Source organism: Cygnus atratus, chromosome 1 (assembly GCF_013377495.2).
Source record: "Cygnus atratus isolate AKBS03 ecotype Queensland, Australia chromosome 1, CAtr_DNAZoo_HiC_assembly, whole genome shotgun sequence".
NCBI classification, from domain to species: domain Eukaryota; kingdom Metazoa; phylum Chordata; class Aves; order Anseriformes; family Anatidae; genus Cygnus; species Cygnus atratus.
Genome location: NC_066362.1, coordinates 43,113,465 through 43,130,091, shown reverse-complemented (window position 1 = coordinate 43,130,091; position 16,627 = coordinate 43,113,465). Strand labels below are relative to the sequence as shown.

Genomic DNA, 16,627 nt, shown 5'->3' with positions numbered 1-16,627 from the left:
CGGCGCGGCTCGGTGTCGCCGCTCAGGGAGCCGCTGGTGCGGGCGCTGCGCTCACCGCGGCCAGGACCGGGGCAGCGCGGGCGAGCGGCGAGCGGCGCGGGGCGGCGGCGGCGGCGCCATGGCCAAGCACCACCCGGACCTCATCTTCTGCCGCAAGCAGGCGGGCGTCGGTGAGCGGCCGGTGGGAGCCCCCCCCCCGTCCCCTGGGCACCCCACGGACGGGGCACCCGCGGCCTCGCTGGGCGGCTGCGTGTGAGGGGGGCCCCTCCTGACCCCTGACCCGACCCCCTCTCGCAGCTTTAAATATTAATTTTAATTTACATTTACCTCGGCTGTGATTAAAGGGGAATAATGAGCATGAATTGTCTTACTGTCAGCGGGTGCCGTTGACCCCTCACGGCGCATCTGAACTTTGCTCTTCCTCGACGAGCCTAGGACATACATTATGTATCACAAACGTTATTGTATTATGTCCAAACTCTTTCTGTGTTCTCCTTTAAAAAAAAAGACTGCTGACTGCCCAAGATAATCAATTTGTATTCAAGCCCGTATTTATATTCTCCTGCTTTGGCCTTAACTAAATCTCATATTTATATTCTTCACCTGCTTCCACCCTAACTAATACTTTTTTATTCTTTTTCTTCCTACAGCGATTGGAAGACTTTGCGAAAAATGTAAGTGTATTTTCCGTATAAAAATGGTTGAGAACCCGGTGCCGTGGTTAGAGCACCCCGTTCGGTTTTCAGGATTGCATTCGCTTTTTACTGTACCGATAACTTGGTGTTACAAACAAAAAACCGGTGGACAAACAGCTCTTTGGGATGGGAAGAGCTACTTGTGTATTTATCCAAGTGTAAGCCTGTAGAGCAAGGGTAAATCAGTGAGTACTTACAAAGACAGCGCTCAAATACACTGTCACAGAAGTGTGCTACTCTAGAGTGTATGCTGCCAGCATTTTCAGTGGCTGTAGCTACAGTGACTTCTTGATTGATTCCTTGTAATCCAGAATGCAAAACGATCGGCCTGATCACTACAGAGAAGGAAAAAAAGAACACGTTTTTGGAATCTGACTTCACACCTTGAGAATGGGAAATGGATGGATAAAAATGTCTAGAGATAGAACGGATAAATACACACAGTCAAATGCCAGTGCTCAGCTGTAGAAGGGAAGAAAGAGTATGAGCATTCACTAGATCCTTTAAGGGCACAGTACAAGTAAGCTGACTAGTTTTGGACTCCAAATTAGCGTGAAAATACATGAAGTGGGGAGAAACAGTCCGAAGTAACAAAATTGCTTTCAGGAACATGCAGGAGTTAAACAGATTCCCACTGGTAGTAGCCGAGGGCTGTCAGGATGGAGATTTACGAGCAGGTTAGATGAGCTGTTTGTGGGAGTAAGGATTAGATACCTTGGGAACTGGTAATAAGATACGAAGCCTTTCATCTCTAGGTCAGTGTTTTGGATCGGGTCCAGCACAGCAGACTGTCAATGGCATCTGATGGCTCTTTGCCTGTATGATAAGAGTGCTTGAATTTCACTCAGTTCCTTGTGAGAAAGCAAGAGCAACTTTGTGAAGTGGCTGTTTATGCCAGTTTGCCCTTTCTTTGGCCTTCTCACAGATGAAGGATTAAAAGGACCACAAGTACAATCTCTTATCCCATCTCTCTGAGGATGGTAACTCCAGACTTTTGTTGATGTGGCTCTGTGGGAGAAGCTTACACTGCTGCTGCATAGGTAAGGACACTAGTCCTGTCAGTCCGGCATTTTTTCACAAGTGAAAAAACAGAAAAACTGTAGGGTACAAGTACGGGTATGAGCTAAGCAGGTGCTAGCTAATCATAAAAGACGTGTCCTTGGGTTTCTTCTCTGGATGTGTATATGCAAGATTAAAAAAAAAAGCAAAACAACTCAGATATTGCAGGCCCTTGTTCCTCTGAAGTCCACGTGCAAATATAAAGTTGCACCCTGTGCCTGTAAAATAAATTTCTGCAGTCCAATTATGATGTCTTTGAGTATATAGGCAAGTTTAGGAACCTTTTTTTCTGTGTGAGGGTGGAGAAAAGGATGTTCTGTAACCAAAGACTGTTTTACTTTCAGGTGATGGCAAATGTGTGATCTGTGACTCGTACGTGCGGCCCTGCACACTCGTGCGCATATGCGATGAGTGTAACTACGGCTCCTACCAAGGACGCTGCGTGATCTGCGGGGGTCCAGGAGTATCTGATGCCTACTACTGCAAGGAGTGCACCATCCAGGAAAAAGATGTACGTTGTCATTCAGCCTCCGGCTGAATTGGTTATGTTTTTTCTTTAATAGCCATGCTTATCTTTAAAGGGACTTCGAGCTAGTGAGATTAGTGTTGGGACATTGGACACTTGGCTTCCACTCCCAGAATTAGCGCTGCTTTTCATTACCTTGTACCTTTCTTCCCCTGTTGTTAGTTCCCAGTGACTGTAAAGGATTTTGAGATAGCAAGCAGTGCCCTGACTCTCTGCAACCCAAAGAGTTCACTTCCTCCACACACTGCTTGTTACCATGTTCAGGTGTTACCTTGCTGGATCCCTCAGCCTGCGTTTTATTAGGGTCAGAAGTATTTCAGACACTGCAAAGGCAGGGGCAGGAGCAGCTCCTCATGAAGAGTCTGTGATCAGTCACTGACCGAGTCATGTACGGTACTGTTATGCAGGTGAAGTCACCACCCTGTATTCCTTTGGACTACAAGTAAAGAGAGATATTAGTGCCCCGTGTCCTTGCTCCACTAATTGTCTTCCACAAGTTTAAATTTTCTTGTATAATTTCAGTGGGATGTGATTTTTTTTTTTTTATTTCTGTCTGCAGTGTCTGCATTGTAAACACCTCTTTTTCTGCCAACACTCTGTGGTGTAACGATCTCTTATTTCTGTAATCAGTGCTGTTTAATCCTCTTCTCCTGAAAGATAGCCGCTGTGCATGTGGAATGAGGCAGCTGTTCACCCCCTGTAGGTATTTGTTAATATCCACCACAGCGAGCGCAGGTCATGAAGAACTGCAAATGAGGTAGGGAGAAGCCAGAACAGGATGCTTACAGTTGCAGTATGCCAGAATATGGACCTGATAGAGATTATCTCCTAAGGGTTGTTTGGTTTATGGGTTGGGTCCTTTGCAAACACAGTCTCCAGCACACCCTAATGTTGACAGAGAACACGCCGAGAAGGGTTCTGATTGATTTAGAGAAACACGCTCAGCTGACTGAGTCGCTGGTTTCATTTTCTGCAGCACCCGCCTATATTTTCTCTAAAGGTCTGCAGCTAAAGTCAGGACGGGGGCAAGCCCTCATCTGAATTTAGGCGTTAGGTCTGACAAGACCATAATCTTCCTTCGGATCTGAATGTTGCGTGTGGATAGAAATGCTGCTGCTGCCTCCCGCATTTAGAAATGCTGTAAGAGCTAGTGGTTTCGTTGACTTACCTGTGGAACCAAAACACCCGGCTTGATAAGTCATCAGTAAAATAGGCTTGTTTTTTGTATTTTTACCAATTCATATTGATTTCTAATGGGTATTTTTCATAACCTAGGCTCACATCTACGCTATCATGTCTGGTTCAGGTCTGAAACAGTCAGCTGCTCTGCAGGGGAGGGTTATAGAAATACAGAGCTGGAGGAGCAGAGTGGCAGGTCAAAACTGAGGTATTTTGATAACCGAATGAAGGCTGCTGTGGGTGAAGACCATTGCTCTGTACCAGCAAACTCAGATGTTAGGGACTGTTGCAGATGTGAGGCTGCAGATCTGAAGGAGCAGATTTGAAGTGATTGCCTTGTGGGATCGAACAGTGCTGGCACAGGTGTAGGGTGCCCGGAGCAAGAACTGCTGAGGGTGCTGCATGTCACAACGACAGTAGCTGGTGCTGACCTGGATAGGAAAAGCAGATGGACAGAGCTCTGTACCTGAAGCTCTACCAGTCCAGGGTTTCACTTATAGCACTCGATCTTCCTTCTTCCTCACGAGAGAATCTGAACAAGAACATGAAGCAAGAAAGCAGATAGTAAAATGGAGGAGGCGGAATGCTCTTGGGCACAGTGCAAAGGGTCTGGTTAGTCGTGGTTTGTTTGTTCTGACGGAGGGAGGAATGAGGTTTTGTTTCATCTCAGTTCTATCTGTGGGTAAGGGCCAAGATCCCGCCTTGTCATCCAGGGCAGCTGCGAGTTGCAAAATACAATCCTTTCTTGGGGGACAGGAGCATGCTCATCTGCTGCCTCCTTATGAGGAGGTGGAAGAACGAACAGAGCCCTGCAATAATGCTGTCAAGTTTGTCACAGGCTCCCTGGATTGTGGGAGGCAAGGCTTGGAAGAGTCCCACTATTGAGGTTCAAAGTCAAATAACAAGGCAGTAGCTAGAGATAAATTGTGGCAGGTGATTTTTCCACCCTCCCCCTCTCCTGTTACTTCTACCACGCAGACCCTCCCCGCCAGGTTGCCTCTCCTGCACAGGAGCCGGTGTTGGTGGCACAGCTTGGGTGCAATTTCTGCAGTGGCTGACATCTGCCCGGAGGCTTTCTAAACCTAATCCACTCAGGCTTACACAACGGTCAAGGACACGTGTTCCTCTGCCTGCTGGGCCCCTCAGCTGCTGTTGCCAGCCACAACATTTTGCCCTCAAGAGTTATGCAGATGCTGGGCTCAGGTGGCCCGCTGACAAATGTTCCCTGCTATAGAGACGTGCATGGCTCTGCTTTGTGTTTACAGCCGTGCCCCAGAGGTGGGTCTCTCCTGCTCCCCTTCTTGCTTTTCTTGTGGCTTTTTTTTCGTATCGTCTACTGGAATTCAGGTGCAAGGACTTAGCCATGTGGCTGCTGGGAACAGCCGTCCTCCCCCGAGATGGCCACGTAGTCTCTGCAGTAATCAATCCAGCCTGCAGGAAATCCGAGAATCAGTTCTGCTGTCGCAGCTGAGAGGGGTCTCTCAACCCAAGAATGGCTTAGTGACGCCTAAAGCAACAAGATTCCTTGTGGCTAAGGAGGGGAAAGGTTACTCCTCTGGGCCCTATAAATCCTCTGTATCCTAATTTAGAAAGAAGCCAGGCTTGAGGCACTAAGCATCCTTTTCATTAAACTGCTGATGTTATATGAGCTGTTCTCCTTCTTCACCTGAAGAGAGAGAGTGTCCTAGAGTAATGTTAAAAAGGCATCCGTCCTCTTCTCTCTCGTACTCTCTTGCTGGTAGTAACCAGAGTTGGAGGGCAGTTTGCTTACAGAGGAAAATGTGTGTCTCCTTACAGAGGAGAAATGTGTGTTGAGGACAGCGTGGGGAGGGACGGAACTGGGAACATGCTGGAACTGTGTATGTGATGATGATGTTCTGTTTGCCCAGCTCCTACCTTACATCCTCTTTTCTTCCAGAGAGATGGTTGCCCCAAGATCGTCAACCTGGGCAGTTCCAAGACGGATCTCTTCTACGAAAGGAAAAAGTACGGATTCAAGAAGAGGTGATCCTATCTGTTTGCAGCTACACGTCCTGTCAGGTTGGCGAGAGGGCCTTGGAACACCTCTGGACTTTACTATTATTGAGAAGCAGCTGATTACATTTTCTAAGGCAGTATAAATCTGGTAGTATGCTTGGAGCTGGAGAAGTAGCAGACTGAGTGGGGACCGAAACCTGGTCAGGACTATCAGAAAGAGCAAATGCGGATTGTGTCTGCATTCTCAGAAGCTTTTCTAGTAGTTGTTCCAGCTCGCTAAAAAAAAGTCCTGGTGAGCAAGTATTAACATATGGAGGAGACCAGCCCAGTAAAAAGCAAGTGCCCTTTCTGGTGTGGGGAAACACCCTGTGTGCGTTCTTACCATCCCTCCTCTCGGTCGTTAGAAATCGCACCACACATCAGGATTGGAGCACAGACCCGTGTGCCCGCTCCCCCACCCTTCTTCCTCCAGTATATTTCCAGGCTGCCCTGTTTCGTAAGGAACCTAGCAGTGCTGGTGGCTGGTGCTGTCCTAGGGAGAACACAGCTGTTCCATGTTTTCTTTGTCAGATTAATCCAAGGCCCTTTCTGTAACCGTTCCTGTAGGATGCAAACCAATAAAGCTTCTCTTTTTTTTTTTTTTTTATAACAAGGATTTCTCTCGGGTTCACCCTGTGTCTAGCCTCTCTGGAGCTTTCTGGGGAGGCACGGGCTTAGCCCAGCCAGAAGTGCACAGTGGGTTATCTGGGTTCGGACAGCGGCTGCTTGCGGCCCCGTGACCTTGCTGCAAGGAGCTTCGGGGAACGGCTATCGCTTTTGTGTGCGTGTGATCCCAGCCACTGAGCATTTTGTCCCGCAGCGCGAGGATCGCTGAGCTGGTAACCCTTATCCTGGCTAATACGGCTGGGGATGTTGTTTCACCATGCAAACATCCAATCCCTTTCTAAAACCTACTAAGCTATTTGACTCGCCGTCCTGTTCTTGTGAATAAGTTAAAGCCTTCCCTGCTGTAACGGGAAACCAACTATTGTGTTCTAGGCTGTTAGCCCTATGCCTGCTGAAAACCAGAGGCTGCTTGGTTGTCAAATACCAGCACAGGCTAAAAGCAGTCTGTTTGCTCAGCAGAGAGCGGGGAACGGGTGCCTTTATGCAGAGGCATAACTGAGTTCCCTGCTACCGCGTGCGTGCCCCAGGTGGTTAAATTAGGGGCCTACCTCAGCATGCCCCGTGGTCATTAAGGGCTTCGTAGTCAGAGCAGAGCGTGCCCTACACTAAGGGGATTCTCTTTGCCCAGTCTCAGGCTGTAGAGCCTGCATAAGGCACCTTCTGGGACTTCAGTTATTCCCCCGAGGCTAGTACTGATTCTTCCAACTCCTCTGTGTCTTGGATACCTCTTCTGCCTGCTACAGCTCTTTAGGTGTTTTAGCTAAGAGTGAAAACAAGCAGGCAAGTTGTAATCCTTCCCTTAAAAGTAATTTCTTGCTGCAGCTGGCTCTAGCCACGACTGCTCCTACAGATATCTTAGCTGCTCCTCCCTCCCCCCCCCTCCCTCCCTCCCCCCAGCTATTAATTGTCAGTTTTTCTCTTTCAAGCTTTTTGGAGTCCTGAGAGCGTCTGTATGTTTTCTTCTCTGCACCTTGGTTCCCTTACACAGTTTCTGGTTAATTTTTACTAACGTGGGTGCCATTTGCCAAGATACTCAGTTCTTGGTTCTGGTCCCATGGTTCCTGGTTCTATGGTTCATGCTGGTTCTGTGGTTCCTGCAAACCCCTTCTCTCGACCTGCTGCTGCCGGAATAAGTGGCAGGCTCTTGTTCCTGGCTTGGAAGCTCGTGTCACAGCCATTCTCAGCTGTGTTAAATTCCGTGTTTCTTTAAAACCGGCGCATGACATGCAGATTGTTTTGTACCTGGAACTTTATCACACTTTGACCAGAAGTTATCACTCGCCCTCAGTCAGGCCACCCAGATTACCACATGAGGAACGCAGAAGGCTTGTACGTATCTTTTCTGCTTTCTTTTCCTTCCCCAAAGTTTCTAAGCTGAGAAAAGTCATTCGGCGAGGGCAGAGGGAAATGAAGTTTGAATTACTTCTTTTGCCTGTTACTGCCCCCGGTGCAGGGACCCCTAGAAGATGTAATTTTGGAGCAGCCCTTGTCCCTGATCATTTAGCAGGATCAGGCAGCCAGGGGTTGCTATAGAGATCCGAGATTCCCCATCCCTTCCCCCACCCCCAAAACGGCTGAGCACACTTACTTTCTTGGCACTCGCGGTGCCCTCACGCTGCCGGGTATATCGGTCTGCGTCCTGGCAGCGATGGGAGTGAAGCTGCCATTTCTAGTTGTTCTGAGTCACTGGGCAGGTGGAGAGAGGGAGGGACAGGCTCTTTTCCCTTTGCCTTGTTTGCTCAGACAGCCCTGGGGAGAATGCCAAATGTTGCTCAGCTCAGTTCAGCGCCGCTGCCTTTCTGGTACTTTCAGAGCACGGACAGGACGTCGCCCTAAAGCTGCTCGTGCAGAGAAGGGCAATGGATGCAGTTGGGCAGCCTGGAAAAAAGTCAGTCTTGCTTGCGTGGTAGTGTTTCTGGTCACCAGCAAATGAAACCGAGGCGCGGCCACCAGGAAAGAGCGGTATTTGTTACCTAAGCAGATAAACAAAGTGAAACTCGTTGAAACAGCTCTTGTCCGGTACAAGATTTCCTGGTGGTACTGAGGACCAGAGCACGTACTAAAGGGGACGCTTCCTTGCTGGGGTGGGGAATGGGGAGCGGGACAAGAAGCGTCCTGCTCCTGCGTGCCTGCTGAGGCCTGGGAGGGCATCACCAGGCCGTGGGGCTCCCAGTTCAGGCGATTCGGGGCTGCGAAGGGCTTGTGTGACAACCGCAAGGAAGGGCGGGAGGGACGCGGCCTCTTGGTGGCGGCTCAACTCCCGCGGTGCTGGCCATGAATCCTGGTTGCAGGGAGCTAAATGCTTTCCTGCCGTTACTTTTCAAGGTAGAGTTACTGCCTTTTTTTCCTTTTTTTTTTTTCAATCCAAAGGATGTTATGTAATAAGTAAAAAATCCTTTTATTTCAGTTGTTTGCAGTGGGGGGGGAGGAGAGGCATGGGAACTCTTGGCCTATTAAGAAATTGGCCTCTGTTGCCAGTACTAACAAGGCATCGCTGCCTTTTGAAATCGGGTTGTTCCCTGTTCCATGCCTCTTCAGACCAAAGACCAGCTACGGTGTCACAACTTCCAACTGAGCTCAGCAAATAACTCTCGTAACACACCTCCAGCCCATTGAATCACCTAGACCTTGTCTTGACAAAGCCCTTGAGCCTGAAGCACTGCCTTTAATAAAAAAAATAAAAAATGAGGTAAGCAAATGCCCCGAGTCCACCTCAAACTTTCCCTGGGGGAGCTGCGCAGATGAAATCCTGCTTCAGAACCCCTGTCTGCGCAGGAGCTGTTATTTTCTCAGTACGGGGATCAGCTGGAGTTGTCAATTTGCCTATGTCGATAGCAGGGGAACAAAAAAAAATCCATTTCCTTGAGGTTGTCGTGTGACTTGAATGTAAAGAGGACTCGGGATCCGGCGCTGTTAATTATGCCCGGCTCTAACCTGCCTGCCCGGACTGGCTCTGCCCTGGCGGCTTGGTGATTCCTGCCCTGGCCGTGTGCGTGTGACCGGGGAGCTTTGCCTTGACGTAACAGCCAAATGGCCGAGAATGCGGGAGCGGATACGGTGACAGGATTCCTCCGGTGACAGGATTCCTCCGCGTGCGTGCGTACCAGCGAGCAGATAATTAAAGGAGCGCGGTCAAGGCGCAGGTATTTTAAAGAGCCCTAACGTGTAACGCCCTCTTAGTAACGCCTAATTAAAACAACAATAGCATTTTAGCAATGTAATTGCCTTTTTTTTTCTTAATGGTGCTAAAAATAGCGCCGTCATTTTAATTTCCTGACAGCAGGATTTGGTTTCCAGCCAAGCAAGGGAGCATTAGAAAAAATGTGTTCTTTTGTAGCTAAATTCCCTTTAAACCAGAAGCGATGAAAATAAGGCTGCTGGTAATAGCTCTTATAAATCTTCCCCTTCTCTCCCTTCCCCTACAGAAGAAAAATGTTCCAAAGTTGTTTTGCCTTTTTTTTTTTTTTATCAGTGAGAAAATGAGCGACGGTGGCTGCTGTTGCAGTGTCTGGAAAGGACGGTATTGACAGATTTCTTAACAGATTTCTTAATGTGTGGCGTTGACTGGCTTCAAAAGCCCTCTTCAGTGGCAAATTACCTAAAATCCCAAGGCAGTACCTAAAGTCCCTCAGGTAAAGGGGTCCTGAGCAAGGGAGGAGAGGCAAAGCCCAGAAAGGTGCTGAAGGTCTTGGTGGACGTAGGGCAAGAGAGGAGCTTGATATTCAGTGTAACTGGATATTTTAGTGTTTGGGGGACAGATGCTATGGAGAATTATTTAACCGGGGGACAGGGAGTGGCTTTGGAGGCACTCGTGAGGCACCCTTCTGAAACGGGTGTAAATTCAACGTTTGCACGTCAGCCCGTGTGCCGAGAAGATCCAATTACAAGATTAAACCCGACTCCGGGATGAGATTTTTCCTGGGGAACTCAGAACAAAGGAAAACGGGGGAGGATTTCACGGGCTCAGCTCAGGGCCGGCCGATCCGCTCCGTGACAGGGACCGCGACGGGGCGGTGGCAGCCGCCCGTGCTCCCCACACCGCCTGCGGCCGGGCCTCGCCGCCCGGGAACTACAACTCCCGGCGGCCCCCGCGCCGCGCGCACACCCCCAGCGGCTCACTGGCTGAAGCGGAGCACCAATCCGGAGGCGCCGCCGGGCCGGGCCGGCCAATGGGGATGCTGTTGCTAACACGCCGCAGTTATTTTTAGCACGGGGGCCGCTCGCGCACCTTGCGGGCCCTTCGCCGCCTCCGCCGCGGCCGGGCCGGCCCTACGCTGGGGGCGGAAGCGCACGGCTGTGAGGTGGCTAAATAGTCCGCGGAGCCGAGGGGGTGGAGGCGCGGGGGCGGCTCCAGCGGCTCGGCCTCATCCCCTCAGGGGACGGTGGTGATCCCTGAGGGGGCTCCGGGCAGGGCAGGGTCCGGGCTAAGCCGCGGGTCAATCCCCCCCCCCCGACCGCTTGAGCCACGCTCAATCCCCTCCTGGAAGAAATAATAAATAAATAAATAGATAAATAAATAAATAAATAGATAAATAAATAAATACAGTGGTGGAGGAAGGGAAAAAAGACAGACACGCAGCGCCCCCCCCCCCCCGCCCCCCCTCGCGCCCCGTGAGGCGCGGAGGGGCGGAGGCAGCGGGAAGTAGTCCCGGCCCGCCCCCCGGAGCCGCATCACGCGGGGCGCAGCGCGGATCCGTGCGCGGGGTTGCTAAGGGTGAAAGTTTGCCGTGAGTTGGCTCACTTGGGGCCAGGGCGCGGGCGGCTCCGGGCCGAGGCGAGGCCAGGCCGGCGGCGGGCGCAGGGCAGCGGTACCCGCACCTCACCTCCCGGCCGTCCCCCGGCACCCCTCCGGGCCCCAGCCCCGCGGAGGAAGGACCCCGCCCCGCGGAGGGAACCGCAGGACAGCGCCGGGCAGGGAGAAGGCGAGGGACGGGGCAGGGACCCGCACGCAGCGCCCGGAGCCGAGGACGAAGTAAGTGGGGGCTGGGGGGGGCCCTTTGTGGGCTGCGCTGGGGGCTGCTCCCCTCACCCCCGGGCGGCTAGCGGGGCTTGGGGGGGGGGTGTGAAAGTCACCGGTGTCGGGGCTCCCCCCCCGTCCCCACACCCCCCCTATGCCCATCCCCGCTGTAACAAAGGCGCCTTAACGGGGGGGCAGCCCCGCTGCGGGGCTCTGCGGCTGCTGGGGGGGGCAAACAGCGGCTGCCCCCCGTCCTTGGGTCGTGCCCGGCCGGGGGCTCCGGGCCCTGGCGGAGGGGAAGGAGGAGGAAGAGGAGGAGGGAGGGGAGAGGGGGGCGGCGGCTGCCCGCCGGCCCCCGGCGCCGCGCTGCGGGGCGGGTGCGGGCGGGGCGCATGTGCCGTGGAAAATTTTGCGCCCTGCCCCGCCGAGGCAGAGCCGGGGCGGCGGGCCGGGCCCCCCGCGCGGGGCACGCCGGGAGCCGTAGTTCGGGGGGGAAGTAGGTCACGGGGAGCGGGGCGGGGCGGGGGGGGCGCGCGGACTACAAGTCCCAGCGTGCTTCGCGGCCGGCGGGAGGCGCCGCGGCTGGGTCACCGCTGATGGCCGCCGGGTGTCCCCCCTGAGGGGGCGGGCGGGCAGGGGGGCACGGCGGGTGTCGTTAGGCCGATTAACACGTTCTCGTCACGGTTAATTTACAGAGCGTGCCCCTTTTAGACAGGGGGAGGACTGCTTGACAAAAGGAAAAGGAGAGGAGGCAGCGAGCTGTAGTTGTCTCCTTGCTGCCTTCTGCAGAAGGTCGATGAGGATGGGGACCCTCAACGTGCACTGAGGCGTTTGTGTTGCTGTTAGGGTGGTGACAAACACGGCTTCGTGCCATTCTCAGCCTGCAAATTCTCATTTCTTGCTAAATTTGGGGTCAGGATTAGGATTTACCACACAAGATGAACAAACTGTTCTCTTCGCGCATAGTTTGCTGGGATGCCAAGCTGCCTGCTCCCCCAGGTGCCTCAAAGCCAAAGGTCCAGCGTGGTATCACACAACCCCCCCTTGAGGTAGCACAGGCCTTACAAGTGCTCTTTAACACTTAGAGATGGGCTCTTCGGGGTTTTGCCTGATGCTGTTTTCTCCAGAAAGGGCTTTGTCTCAGCACTGACGCTCCTCCCTTCTGAAATGGCACCTCCTTGCTGGGCCCTGCAAAAACTCTGGTTGCTTGTTTCTTCTTTGGTGTTCATCTGTTCTTGCTCAGGCCCCAGCGCCCTATCACAACTTGTTACACCTCAGGAATTCCTTAAAGCAGGTGTTAAAGGCAAGACTTCACTCCCACTTTCCATCCTCTTGTTCGTGTGTTTTTTTTTGTTGTTGAGTTAAACCTGAGGGGGATTCCTTCCAGAACTGACCTCGTTGTTGGCAGACTCAAGGTGTGGGATTTGCTTTTGGTTGCTGTAGTCCTTAAACTAAGCCTCCTTGGGCTTGGATTAGTACTGAAAAAAAAAAACCATAGAATCCACGCCCTGTTTTTTAGTAACAAAGCCTAAAAATACTTGAGGGTTTCCTTAGAGTTTGCTTATTTAATTCTTTTCGTCCACTAACCCAGACCAAGCAAACGAGTCTGGTCAGTCCTTCCGCCTCCTGACTGAGGCTGCTGGCCTGGGTACGTGGCCGTGCTGCGCGGGTTCCCGGTCTCTCAGGGGACTACTGACATCCGATGTTTGTGCTCCGTCCCCACCCCCAAATAATTGGCACACGACGTAAACACCGCTGAGCGCTGCGTGAGAGCATCCCCGAAGCCCATTTTAGGAAGACAGTTGAACGCAGTGTGTCTGTTTGAGCAAGGTGAGGGCAGCTGAAGGCTGAGCAGCCTCTGACTAAGCCGCCAATTAAAAACTGGATATTCTGCTCGCCCGTGGAGAGGCGTGTGGGCTGCTGGAAGCGTGCTTCCTCGTAAAATAGCTGTGGGATTCGTTTGCTTCGGTGCTTTGGATGGGTGGTGGAGCGAGGTGCTGACCTACGTGGGGGGTTCGTGCCCAGGCAAACACTCACAAATCCGCGTGTAATGGGAGAGCTGAGTGTTGTGGCTTCACACCGGGCTTCTGTGGGTTCTCCCAATTCCAGGGACTTCCTCGGGAGGGAGGGAAGAAAGGAAGGCTTCAGTCATCAGCAAGCAATTTTGGGTTTTATTAAGCAGGTACCGGGCCCTGGCACAGCCCGGCCCCCTGCTCAGGGATGAGGGATGTGAACTGTGGACAGGCTGTCGGCACCTACGTGTCTCGTGGCCCTGCCCCCATCCAAATTAAGCTGGGATTTTAGGCTCGTAGGTAGGCAGAGCCTCAACCGGGTACACTTAATAAGATACCTATGCGCTTGCCAGTGAAGGGGTAGTAAACACGGCCTGGCAGCTGGCGCCTCAGCACCCTCCCTCGCTCCTTAGCCTCCCCTCCACGCCTGTGCCAGCAGGACGCAGAGCTCCGCGCGGCCGCCCGGCCTCCCCGAGGAGGGGCTGGCCCCGCTGTCCCGGTGCCGAGCGAGTCACGAGGCTTTTCGGGTGGTGCTCGTGCGCTCCGGCCGGGCGGGCGCAGGTGAGCCCTGCTGGAAGCCGCCGGGCGCGGGGAGGCGCGCTCACTGTGCTGCCGTGGTCCTGCCAGAGCAGCCAGGTGGCCGGCCTGGTGTCAGCAGCGGTACTTGGCAGCGAGGTAAGTGTAACCTGCTGCCGGGAGCAGCTACACCCCTAGTCCTTCTGCGCAGGACCGGGGAGGCTCTTCCCCACCGGCATCTCTGAGGGCTCGTAGGTTTGGGCAGACCCCTAGCGAGCAGCACCGCTCGTTCTGCAACCTCCTCGTCCCGCTTTTGTTCATGGAACAGCGCGGCTGTTTATCTCAGCAGGCGGAGAATTGGAGAATCATTCTGTTTTCTCATCTTCATCCTTCTTTTTTCCTCTCTTTTCCTAGGTCTGCTTGGAGCCAAATCTCGTCTATGTGTGTGTGTCACCTTGTCTCTTTCAATACGCTGCCCTGACTTGCTTGCTGCGAAGGGAGTATGCATCTGGAGATTAAAGTTGCTCTTAACTTCATCATCTCATACCTGTACAACAAGCTGCCTCGGAGGCGGGCGGACCTGTTCGGTGAGGAGCTAGAGCGCCTGCTGAAGAAGAAATATGAGGGTCACTGGTACCCGGAGAAGCCTCTGAAGGGATCGGGCTACCGCTGCGTCCACATCGGGGAGACGGTGGACCCGGTGGTGGAGCTGGCGGCCAAGCGCAGCGGGCTGGCGGTGGAGGATGTGCGCGCCAACGTGCCGGAGGAGCTGAGCGTCTGGATCGATCCTTTCGAGGTGTCCTACCAGATCGGCGAGAAGGGCTCCGTCAAGGTCCTCTACCTGGACGACAGCGAGGGCTGCCAAGCCGCGGAGCTGGACAAAGAAATCAAGAGCAGCTTCAACCCCGACGCCCAGGTGTTCGTCCCCATCGGCAGCCAGGACAACTCGCTGTCCAACTCGCCGTCCCCCTCCTTCGGCCAGTCGCCCAGCCCCACCTTCATCCCGCGCTCTGCCCAGCCCATCACCTTCACCACTGCCACGTTCGCCGCCACCAAGTTCGGCTCGACCAAGATGAAGAAGGGCGGAGGAGCCGGAGGAGGGGGCGGCGGAGCGGGGGCCGCGCCGCAGCCAAGGATGGTCCGGTCTCCCACCACCAACCTGCTGAAGCACAAGGGCCTCTCCCTGTCCATGCACTCTCTGAACTTCGTCGGGAGCGCTGGGAGCCAAGCCCCGCAGTCGCAGCTCTCCCCCAACGCCAAGGAGTTCGTTTACAGCGGCGGCTCGCCGGGAGCCGGCGGCCTCTTCTTCGACGGCGCTGCCGGCGAGAGCCAGGCCAGCAGCGTCCCGCCGGCCTCGCAGTTCGGCGCCGGCACGGGCGGCACCTTCGACATGGCTCAGGTCTTCGGTGGCAGCACCAACAGCCTCTTCTTGGAGAAGTCTCCCTTCGTGGAAGGACTCAGCTACAACCTGAACGCCATGCAGTACCCCAGCCAGTCTTTCCAGCCCGTCGTCCTGGCCAACTGAACACGAGGAAGGAGAGTATTTGGGGCGGGGGCGGGAGGGGGGAGACAACAACAACAACACACACACACAAAATAAAAAGAGGGAGAGAAAAGAAAACTAGAAATATACAGAAAATATTCAAATCTTATAAATATAGCTTCTTGGAAAATGAGAGAGCCCGGTGTTGTTGCGCTGTGCTGGCGGCGCTCCTGAAGCACTGACTTGTTTTTTAACTCGGTCCCTGTGCTTTTTTCCTACTCCACTTTTTTTACTCCTCAGACGAGCCTAGGGTTGTTCGGTTCCCGTCCCCCGGTGTCGATGGAGGGGCGCGCTCTCGCCGCGGGCGGGCGGGCTCTGCTTTGCCCTTAGGGCTCCGCGTGTGGACGGAGAGCCCCGGCTGTGCCCGCGGGCTCGGGGCATCGCGCTGGCGTTGCCGCGGGCTCGCCGGGCTGGGGCTGCGCGCTGGAAGCAGCGGGTGGCAGCCCCGCGGTACGCAAACACCGCCCGCCCGCCCCGGGGGCGGTGCTGAGCCTTCGGTGCCAGGTCCGGGTTCTCGTTGCCAGCTGTGAATTTTGTCTCTTTTATCTCGGAGAGGGGGTTCCTTTCTTTTCAGTTCGAGAGGCGGCGCTGGTGGGGAAGAGGAAGGGCTACGTTGTTGAAGCTGCTGTCTTGAGTGGTGGTGTAAGGGTCCGCAGGTCGCTTCTGCGCCAGGGTCCCCGCAGCCCCCCGGCACGGGGAGCGCCTCTACGTGCCCAGTGGGGCTGGGGGACCTCCGGGCGGGACGGAGGCCTCCCCGGAGGCTGTGGCGGGAGTACGGAAGAGGGCAAAGAGGAGAGAGATGGTGACGAGACTCCAGTCTTTGAGGTTCTGTGGTTTAAAAGAAAAATAAGCTCTCTGCTGCCTCCCAAACCTCGGGTTTGGTTTTCTTTGAACAATGTCTCTGGAGCACCCTCTGAAACCCACTTCCGTGGCTGCCGATCCGGTGCGCTCTCCCAGGACGTCCCCGTTCCAGGGCAGAGGGGCTCCAACTCGCGCTTCTCCCTCTCCTTGAGCCTCCCCGTAGCCGTGCTGCCAGTGAGCCTCGGCAGAGGCAGCGGGGCTGTCCCGGGGAGGCTGCTGCTCCCCAGACCTCGTCAAGGAGAGCTTCGGCCTCGCGGGGCGGCCGCAAGAGGCAGGGCCCGAGCGGGCCGCGCGCTGCCATCGAGCTATGACCGGCACGGCGGGAGGGCGAGGGGAGCGGGGCCCCGGCGGCTTCCCCGAAACGGCGTCCGTAGCTAGGGCAAGGGGCTCGGGAGCAGCTGAGCTGTCGGGTTTTCCTTTCTTACTTCGTTTTGCGTTGGGTTTTAACCCCCCGCTTGCGGATGTTACCGCTGCCACCCCCTCCCTCTCCCCGCAGCCCCGTGGGACCTGGCTGCCCCCGCGTCCCCCCGCGTCCCCAAAACCGGCGTGCCCCTCTCTGGCAGAGGGCAAGAGGGGAGAGGCGCGGTTCCCCGCCTCCCGCTCGTGCGTGTGAAGCTTCGATGCTGCTTTGCCCTG

At 54.5% G+C, this 16,627-nt stretch overlaps 2 protein-coding genes across 3 annotated transcripts; both read left to right on the top strand.

Annotated features, from left to right (window-relative positions):
• Positions 1–25: 25 nt before the first annotated feature.
• On the top strand, positions 26–6,080 carry PHF5A (PHD finger protein 5A). Of its 2 annotated transcripts, XM_035544325.2 has the most exons (4): positions 26–170; positions 651–674; positions 2,099–2,265; positions 5,378–6,080. In XM_035544325.2, exons 1-4 carry the CDS (start codon positions 119–121, stop codon positions 5,465–5,467), a joined length of 333 nt encoding a protein of 110 aa, XP_035400218.1. In that variant the 5' UTR covers positions 26–118; the 3' UTR covers positions 5,468–6,080. The 2 variants fall into 2 exon arrangements, with proteins under 2 accessions (XP_035400218.1, XP_035400219.1); XM_035544326.2 differs by lacking the exons at positions 26–170; positions 651–674 and adding an exon at positions 1,626–1,735.
• Positions 6,081–10,780: 4,700 nt separating this feature from the next.
• Positions 10,781–15,922, top strand: TOB2 (transducer of ERBB2, 2). Its single transcript, XM_035544272.2, has 2 exons — positions 10,781–11,074; positions 14,002–15,922. The coding sequence occupies exon 2, from the start codon at positions 14,090–14,092 to the stop codon at positions 15,110–15,112; it is 1,023 nt and encodes a 340-aa protein (XP_035400165.1). The 5' UTR covers positions 10,781–11,074; positions 14,002–14,089; the 3' UTR covers positions 15,113–15,922.
• Positions 15,923–16,627: the final 705 nt, after the last annotated feature.

Excerpts from the sequence above, each read along its gene's own strand:
- PHF5A (XM_035544325.2), top strand. The coding sequence starts at position 119 with ATGGCCAAGCACCACCCGGACCTCATCTTCTGCCGCAAGCAGGCGGGC. Across the intron at positions 675-2,098 it reads TGGAAGACTTTGCGAAAAAT|GTGATGGCAAATGTGTGATC; the intron begins GTAAGTGTATTT and ends TTTTACTTTCAG. Across the intron at positions 2,266-5,377 it reads GCACCATCCAGGAAAAAGAT|AGAGATGGTTGCCCCAAGAT; the intron begins GTACGTTGTCAT and ends CTTTTCTTCCAG.
- TOB2 (XM_035544272.2), top strand. The coding sequence starts at position 14,090 with ATGCATCTGGAGATTAAAGTTGCTCTTAACTTCATCATCTCATACCTG.